Below are 9,391 nucleotides of genomic sequence, written 5' to 3'. Positions count from 1 at the left end.
AATGTATTCATTTGGTGCAGAGACTAATAAAATATATATAATATAAATATAGGCTAGGCTAGCTTGTTAATAATAACATTTAATAAAAATCCAAGTGAATTTTTTGAATGGAAGTAATATATTTCCAGACAGAAAAATACTCATAAACAGCATAAACATAAAATGCTATACGATAGAATATGATTGGCTCAATAAAAAGTTTAGATAACGTTGTCGATCGAGTGCGGCGCTAGTCTACTGCCAATGAACATTAATTAATAAAAAAAAGGAATATATGGCTACCAAAATATGTTATAAAAATGCTATATGTCACTTTTGCCAACAAAAAAATAAAAATATAGATATTTTTACAAATATAAATATTTAGAATTTCCTTTCTTAAATTTTCCTTTCCTATTCATAATTTTTATCTGATATTATTTAGGAAACTTTTTATTAACAACACACTCATTTTTATTATGCAGACCATGAAACAAACGTTGTACAATTATATATATATGTAATTAGTTTCACTAATAGATGTGCTATATCTTGTACAGGAAACATACATGGAGTGTTCAGTAAACTGGCTAAAGGAAGACCGCCGGGAGAAGCGCTGTCCTTACATTAAACAAAAAAACCTTAGAGCTGGAGAAGAAGTTCCTCTACAGTCTACAAGATGTACTTGACTCAGGAGCACGAGCGCCGCCTAGAAATCAGCCGCAGTGTGCACCTGAGCGACAGGCAAGTCAAATATAGTTTCCCAACAGCCGTATGACAATGTAAAAATTACCTGGCCAAAGAGAATCTTCGAATAATTCAACATTTACATATTTATGTGTATTTGTGTGTGTGTGTACAAACACACACACACACACACTTGTTTTATTTTTTCTTCTACATTGTTGTCTAATTTATGAGGTTTATTCCATTGTATTGTTGGGAGAACAATAATAATGTGGTATATTAACCAGCGTAGCCTTCCAAATGTAAATGATTTACCATGCCTTATGTCTAGTATGTTAGCAATGTGAAAAAGAAACGGTATAGGCTAATTAAAAGTAGATTATATTGCTTTTTTTATCGTAATGTGCCCGCACATGCGCTTTATTTTTATAGAGATTGTCCTTGGCTATTCTAGCTACATCATAAACTAATTTCAATCAAACGCGAAATCAAATCGTCATATAATCTAAACTGTATTTTGCAAAAGGAAATGGTAAACCATTAATGTTTATGAATTTCGCTGCTATCTATCTATCTATCTATCTATCTATCTATCTATCTATCTATCTATCTATCTATCTATCTATCTATCTATCTATCTATCTATCTATCTATCTATCTATCTCAATTAAAAGTTCGTTGTCCTAGGTCGTTGAACTATGAACACATGTGCGGCGAAACAAAGAAATTTGCTCGCATCGGATAAAGAATGTGCTTGTGTACAAAGTACAATTTTAAACTTATGTTGGTTTCAAGTTGTATATTTTGCATTTCTGCTTAGTCGACCTTTGTTGAGTTTTGCCATGGAAGCGTAGTGATTTAAATATGTATTAGGCTACGTTGTAGTTTTTTAAGTCAAATTTCGTTTTGCAGTGAAATTTCCCATTATCTTTGGCGGAAATGTATTTAAGCATAGCCTACTTCAGAGAATTAAGGGCCACAACATGTACCGACATCGTAGTATTATGGCGACTTTAGTCTGCTTTTGTGGCATTTTATTGCTGCCTACTTTATGAGGCTCGTCATTTTTCTGAGTGACTACCCTCAGTACAGACTAATAGAGGCAGGAATAAAGACGTTCGGATTTCAAGCGATGGAAAACAGTCATTTTTTGGTACACCGTTTCATTTAAATGAAGTAGGTAAGATGCTATTCTGACATGAATAGTCTTGGCTGTTACGAGAAATGCATGTTGTTTGATAGAAAATGCAGATTAAAGATTAAATCAAAGGTATGCCATCGATTTGTTGAGAAACCATTAGTTGTTTTTTCTGAAGAGTTGAACCAGACTGTGGAGTGGTTTAGGTAGTTTCATGTTGTTGGGATTGCATATTTAAACTCTGCAACACGAAACTGTCTTAATTGCCCCAGTTTCATTCGTCCGTAACATAAGATCTAGCTACTCTTTTTCACCTAGACATCGAAACAATACCAAATCATTTAAATTGACAGTATAAAATGTAAAGCATTATTGTTATTTCAAAAAATGCCTTTTGAACACAATCGCCGTGAGTTGTTTGATGTTTGAATTATTGGACTGAACGTGGACACAAATTTTTTTCAAACTCAATGTAGACAGTACTTGACAAGGCCTCGGTTACGTCCAATACACGGCAATCGAGCCTCGTCTGCTGTAAGCAACAGCGACCTCGGTGGCGTGCCACTGAGCTCGAGAGATTGCGTTCCCGGCTTCCGCCTAGCGCCGTGAGAAGTGGCTGAACACAAAAGAAAAGATTGGCTTTATGGTGACACACCAGTACAGCTAAAGGGAATTTATTTGTGGCTAAAAAGCATGAATAGCGCCTATGGTAAAACTCGGTTGTGCTAACAAACACCCCTGAGCAGTTTACGGCCTCAAAGGGACATGCTGTTTCCGGCGCTTTCTTCTTTTTTGAGAAGTAGCGTCGTTTCCTGCTGTAAAATAGTAAAATCTTTCTGGATGCCCTTCTGGTAATCACTGATGGACTATAAAATAGTGTCAACAATTATTTAAAAATTTAGATTTGATGTACGAGGCTCACAATTACTGAGCCGATGTGCATTAGCCGATGTGCATTTTTTTGTTTTTATTTTTATTTTTTGTAGGCTACTTGTAGCCTATGTCTGTTTAAAATAAACTTGATTAAAACATTTTAAATGGTAGTTACTCGTTTTTACTTGAGATTCCTTTATTGTATTAGGCTACGTGTTTATATTAATTTTGTTTGCTTGTCCCAGTAAATTTAATAGTTAACTTATTTTAACTGCTTTTTGTTTGGCAACCATAATTTAAAAATAAACGAGAATCCACTTATGGCCAATGATTGCCGAATGAAACGTCATTTATGATAACAACCAACAACATAAAATATAATTATTTTCTTCTATATTCTACTATTAGTAATAATATTACTATTAATAAAAGCTCTTTAATCATTTAAGTGGCACTCACATTTTCTGTACTAAGTCACTTTGAATGTCATAACCATTTTGACGTTTTCGATTGAGCAGATTCATATAATTTGATAGCTAAATGTAATCTAGTACTTGCCAAATTGCATGTTTCCATATTAATCGTATTCCTTGTAATTTAGTGCTTTATTTGTGACATGTTTGGCTGCAACGTGTATTTTTCAGGAGCAGTTTTTCTGATATAATTTTCAAATATAAAAGATTCCCAATCCATTCAAATCAATTGTCAAAATGCAATAAATTCAAATAATTTGTATCTAGATAAATGGTTATTTCTTTCTATCAGCAATTACAAGATATTATTAAGATTCATAGTATGCATTCTGAAATAGTATTACGAAGAGTACTGATTTAAAAAATCTGGTCAAAATATTGCTAAGTCGCTAATGATAAACATTCACTATTAATGGAGAACGCAGTCATTCCCCCCTCATTAATAAAGCTATATTTAAATGCATAAAGGACAAAATGTATTTAGAAACTTATATACGCTATATATACCAGCAATAACCACTTACTAACCAAGTGAAAACTTAGCTTCCTCTCTGAATCCAGTTCGTCATGTACACTGCACTGTAACCATTTTATTTTAATGGGTAAATTATCTAAATTAAAACCGCACAACTAACAAGTAGAACATCTATTATGTGCAGTATACTTAAAACAGGCTCTTCCTACCATAGTGTATCTAATCCGTCTTATTTCTTTGTCATTTATTGTTTCAGTTTGATTACATATACACTCTTAAAAATAAAGGTGCTTCAAAAAGTTCTTCACAGCAATGTCATAGAAGAAGCATTTTTGGTTCCACAAAAAACATTCAGTCAAATGTTCTTAAAAGAACCATCTCTTTCTTACATTTTTATAATCGCCACAAAGAACCTTTTGTGAAACAGAAAGGTTCTTAAAATGTTAAAGGTTCCTTATGGAACAATTTAGACTAAAAGGTTCTTCTATGGCATCGTGAAGCACCTTTATTTTTAAGAGTGTAGTTTGTCTGCATAAAGGCTGTGTAGATTTTCTAGTTTCGAATGCAGTCAATTCACATAGTTAACAACATCCTTGGGATTGTGCTTTTAATCTCTGATCTAAACAAATTCAGAGAATTTTTTTTTCTTTAAGTGTTTACATTTTGTATAGCTAGCCTATGTGCCTATTTCTTATAGTAGCTCATTCGGATGTTTTGGAGAAGATTAGAACCAAAAGACGTTTTTTCATTTTCCCTTTCACAGAAATTCCATTGATTTTTTTTTTCTATCTTTTTTATTGTTCTGTTCCACTGGTCACGTGTGCACCTCACCCAATCAAATGGCAGTTTGCTCTCAACTTATTAGCTGACTAGGGCTTTGTGTGGGGGAAGTTGCCTCTCCATTTTCACATATTGTTATTTTGTGAGCGTGTTACTGTATGTGTGTGTTAGTGTTTTTATGTGTGTGTATACATGAGAGTGCGTCCCTGCCATGTCGACATCCGGAGCTCTGACAGGATATTATGTTGACTCTCTTGTTATGCCGGACATCGAGGAGTCTCGCTTCTCCTCAGGTTCAGGGCTCATTCAGCACAGGCCCTCCGTTCTACCCACAGACCATACAGAGCTCGGTCCCTGCACATTCCCGGCAAAGCAACCCGTTTATGGTGGCTCGGGTTGGGGCCACATCCCCACGCATTTCTCCAGTGGTGTACCGTCAGTGTATCAGCCGCATACGCAACCTCCAGTAGCTGGGGATTACGTGCAGTCTTGGCTCTTGGACTCTGCATGTGGGCTGCCTCTCACTGAGCTACCGACGGTCCATCACCACTATCATACCAAACCTGATACAAACAGAACGAATGATAAAGGCACAGAGGCCAGTTCACACGCCGTGCTCCCTTCTGGAGACTTCAGTAACGGAGGATGTTCTACCGACACCGAGACAGCGTCTGGCCGGACTGCTGATAAGGGAGGAGATGTACAGGAGAAACCAGGCGCCGATCCAGGTAAGGCTGACCAAATGGTGGGATATATGAATATAATGACGAATAGATTTATGTTAATCACTACTGATAAATTCATGTGTTTTAACCCGATTCTTATTCTAGTTAAATCCTGTAAAATTGTTCGATATATTTACTTCGGCGTATTTACTTTAGACGTGATTGTTAAGTGTTTGGGTAACTGATATATCCCATTGTCTGGAATTTAGATATATAGGGATCTGTGTTAAAATCATTCTCTGCTCGCTTATGATTTCGAAACCTTCATTCGCTTCCCTCTACCTTTCCCCAGACAACCCTGTGTCCAACTGGCTTCACGCGAGCTCCACGCGTAAAAAACGATGTCCTTATACTAAGCACCAGATCCTCGAGCTGGAGAAAGAGTTTTTATTTAACACTTACCTCACGCGCGACCGGCGGTACGAGGTCGCCCGTCTACTGAACCTCACGGAGAGACAGGTCAAAATTTGGTTCCAAAACCGCAGGATGAAGATGAAAAGATTCAACAAAGATGGAACGAAGGACGACTAAGAATTTAGCACTTCGTGTAGGTTAGGATGTGAGATTATCCATCCTTTTATTGAAATGATAATTTCGTGGGATTTTACATTAGGCCTAGGTCTTGTGTTTGCCTATTCAAGTATTTTCTTAAAGCATGCTGAGATCCAATAGTTTTATCTATAGATAATCTAATATATTAAACTATTTGGATCAGGCTATTTGTTTGTCATAAGTGGTTCCATCTTAATGAACACCGCACAAATCTGTTTTTCAGACGTATGTTTAAATACTCGCTAACACAGCATTCTTCACAATTCCGTATTTCATTTGGACCAAATTTATTAGTAGCCTAACATGTCGGGAAAAAAAGTGTATTCCCCTTCAATTGTAGTTTGTATGTGTGTTATTTCGGGCCGCAATTTACAGTTTTCTTATGTTCTGTAGCGTTTCCTAAATTTTCACTATAAAAAAATGGGCCCAGGTTTATGTAAAGTTAATACACTTGTGTAGCCTACATGAGATCATGTACCCTTAGAAATTATTTCCTTTTGTATGTGCCCTTAGAAATTGTTTTGTTTAGTATTTTGTACAGTTATGACATTAACACTACCTACTCACTTCACTACCTATTTTGTTTTGAAACGACCAAAATGTTCATGCCATATCAGCCGTTATGATATTGGGTGAAGTCTGCGAACTTCAGGGAACAAGTATATAGATACTGAGCTGTAGATAAAAGCACTGTAGGCAACTTTTCAAATACCTCATGGTCTGTTGACCGTCATATCGTTAGTTGAATTTTTTTTTGTTTTGTTTACTTAATTTCTCAGATGTAATTTGTGATTTTATTTATTGAATAATAAAAGCATTTCATATTTCCAAACAAGTCTCCCTTAAATTGTGCACTCCTTGTGAAATTTTAAATAACAATTAAGTCTTAAATTTCATGTAAACATTTAATTATGCAATTTTGCTAGATTTTCTTGTAGTTTCAAGGCAGTTGTTTTTTTGCATCATGAAAAAAGTAATTAGTTTTTGTATGATTTTCATATTTTTATCTGTTGATTCATTGGTTTATTTTAATTAATAGATGCTATGTAAACATTTAATAAGAAATATGACCGAATTTTATAATGCAGCAGCTGCTTTACAAAAACAAATAAATAAAAATGTTAAAGTCTTATATTATCCATACCAGGAGATGGGTATTTCATAGACCTGCCATCAACTCTTGAGGAATGTGTTCTGAGGCCAGGCTATGCTGGGCGAGTTTGCACTCGGGGAGAACAGGCCCGTAGACCGGTCTGGCAGATGAGGTGGTTAGCTGCATGCTGCTATGAAAGACAATTACTGCTGTAACCGTTTATGGCAACAAGTCCTCCAACTTATACGACCATGGTGTGCAAAGCGCTGCGAGGCGAGAGAACGCAACACAACAGAGATATTATGGGACCCGACAGCTGGGGCCAGTGAACAACGCGTCGTGTGCGTCTAAATCTGTGCAAATAAACATTCAGACCTATCGTCTTGGCCTCCATGATGAGGTGCTTTCGTATAAAAACATACAAACATTAAATGTAAATATGAATATATTTTATATTGTATAAGGCCTACTGTATACTGGAGGCAGAAGTGCTACAGGTATAACTGGGGACTTTGACTTCAAAGTCTTCACCACGGAGACAAGGCAATGAATTGCAGACACAGCAACAGACATTGGCATTTCATTTTCAATGGCTTTATGGCCGTCCAGACACAATTAGACCGTTTCCAGAGGCCCGACACCCATTTGGAGAGATGTTTTTTTTCTTCAGTCACCCTTTGCTTTCAGAGAGACTCGACTATGTACACAAAAAGCCAGCGGAAATAATCTCGTTTTATTGGCCTCTGATTGCAGTTTGCCCTACGGCACCCTTTGTGTAGGTCAATACATGGTGAAATGGAGGCGTCAGTGCCAATTCTCCAGACGTTTTATAAATACTGGGGAAATTAAAATCATGAAAATCTTCCATATTCTTACTTTCACTTGCAGAAATTATTTTGCCCATAACACTTTGTCTAATCGTGGACATCCAAGCATAAATAAAACCACCCTATTGTCATAGTGGTTGCCGGCGTTGTTATAGCCTGCAGTCTGACCACTTGATGTCAGTAAAACCTCAAAATCATCAAAACCTCAAACTTGAAAAAACGTATTTTGAATAGCTTCCATGTTCCCGCTTTCTTTAAATCTTCATTAGTTTAATTTTTGTCTGCTGAAATTAAAAAATCTTGTTGATGCTTCCCGTTCCTTCTTTTTCTTTCATCATGAAACCATTAAGCAGTATAGGTCTACGTCTTAACACTGAAGCAAAATAATTTGAGTATGCTTTATAACAGTCTCGAATTTTAATCAGGGTCTAGTACGTTTCTCTTATTTATAAGACATTTCTTTTCCCAATGTTCTTTTTTTATGTAGGCCTATTATAATTGTGACAATGCAGTCCGATGGACTGTGTATTTTTTCATTATGCATTATGCAAAAATGTCTGTTAAAACATCCATACGTCCATACATTAATCATAACATTCGATTAAAATAAAATAAAAAAACTTCCAAAGTTTTAGAAAAGGGGAAGAAGCACACAAGAGCACTCACAAGTGGTATCTGTAGTGCGAACTGGAAAAGATTAATACATGAATACCTATGCCTATATTCACGTTTGTAAAATGACGTCGAAAAATGTATCATCTTTACCTTGTGTGCTCTCTTGTGAAAATAACCTAACAGGCTCATCTGATTTACTTTTAAACATTAAGCTTTTTTTTCACTTGAAGATTTTTGTTTAATATGCTCTGGATAACTTAAATGTGCTTTAAATAAGAGCTTATGCAATTGTTTGGACTACACTGTGTTTCATAACTGGAAACGGGTTTCTAGTTAGCTTCACTAAATGTTTGGATTTTGTTTTACGTTCAGTATTCTTAAGTTTTTTCTTCTGACATTTTTATCTTATTATTCAATATATATATATATATTTCAAAAAAACAAAAACAAAAAAACAAATAGCCTAATAATATAGCAATTGAAAAAATATATCTTTGTTTTCATAAGCCGTTTTAGTTGGAAATTACCGTTTTGATTTATAAATAGCCTATAAATAAATCTGAAATCAAGTCTTTGATTTTGGGGGCATTATCTATTTTGAAATAATAATAAAAATACTTTAATGAAAATCGTGATCATCAGCGGCCCAATGACTGATTTATAAAATTAACTACTGTTATTACAAGCTGATGAAAAGGCAAACGCAATACTTATTGGCTGTCCAGTGCTTGCAGAGTGATCATGTGACTTCACGGGCCCAATGCCAGAGAAGTGGGATTTAATACGAACTCCGGCCATAATGGGATTGTATATCATCCTAGCTCGTAAAAACGACACCAATGATTCTTGCTCAACAACTCAGCAGGTTGAAAAAGTAGCCTATATGATTAAGAATTAAACTGGAATGTCTTACAGTCATACGCAGCGCGCGCTCTTCTTCAGCACTGGCCAAACAAAATTTGATTTGTGTACAATTTGTCATCTATAGTACTACAGAGGGAAATGACTGTTTCTAAAATGTTGCTTAAACATGACGTGGTCAAGCTGCGGCTCATCCGGGATTTAGAAAGGACTTGGACATCTCCCGCTCCAAATTCATATAGCTAAGCAAGCATAAACGGACCAAACCTTCCAGATGTTTATCTTCAAATTGGCACGCAAGGTATGACTTTCA

The 9,391-nt window shown here is 35.7% G+C and overlaps 1 protein-coding gene across 1 annotated transcript; it reads left to right on the top strand.

The window, feature by feature from the left end:
- Positions 1–4,336: 4,336 nt before the first annotated feature.
- LOC132104153 (homeobox protein Hox-A9a-like) lies at positions 4,337–6,113 on the top strand. Its single transcript, XM_059509410.1, has 2 exons — positions 4,337–5,133; positions 5,423–6,113. Exons 1-2 carry the CDS (start codon positions 4,617–4,619, stop codon positions 5,659–5,661), a joined length of 756 nt encoding a protein of 251 aa, XP_059365393.1. The 5' UTR covers positions 4,337–4,616; the 3' UTR covers positions 5,662–6,113.
- The last annotated feature ends 3,278 nt before the right edge of the window (positions 6,114–9,391 follow it).

The sequence above is a fragment of the Carassius carassius genome, chromosome 25, assembly GCF_963082965.1.
Source record: "Carassius carassius chromosome 25, fCarCar2.1, whole genome shotgun sequence".
Classification (NCBI taxonomy): Eukaryota; Metazoa; Chordata; class Actinopteri; order Cypriniformes; family Cyprinidae; genus Carassius; species Carassius carassius.
The sequence above is the reverse complement of the archived record's forward strand: the minus strand, read 5'-3'. Positions and strand labels throughout refer to the sequence as shown.

What these genes read in the sequence shown, in the direction of transcription:
- LOC132104153 (XM_059509410.1), top strand. Translation starts at nt 4,617, where the DNA reads ATGTCGACATCCGGAGCTCTGACAGGATATTATGTTGACTCTCTTGTT. An exon ending in GAAACCAGGCGCCGATCCAG is followed by an intron (nt 5,134 to 5,422) that starts GTAAGGCTGACC and finishes ACCTTTCCCCAG; the next exon opens with ACAACCCTGTGTCCAACTGG.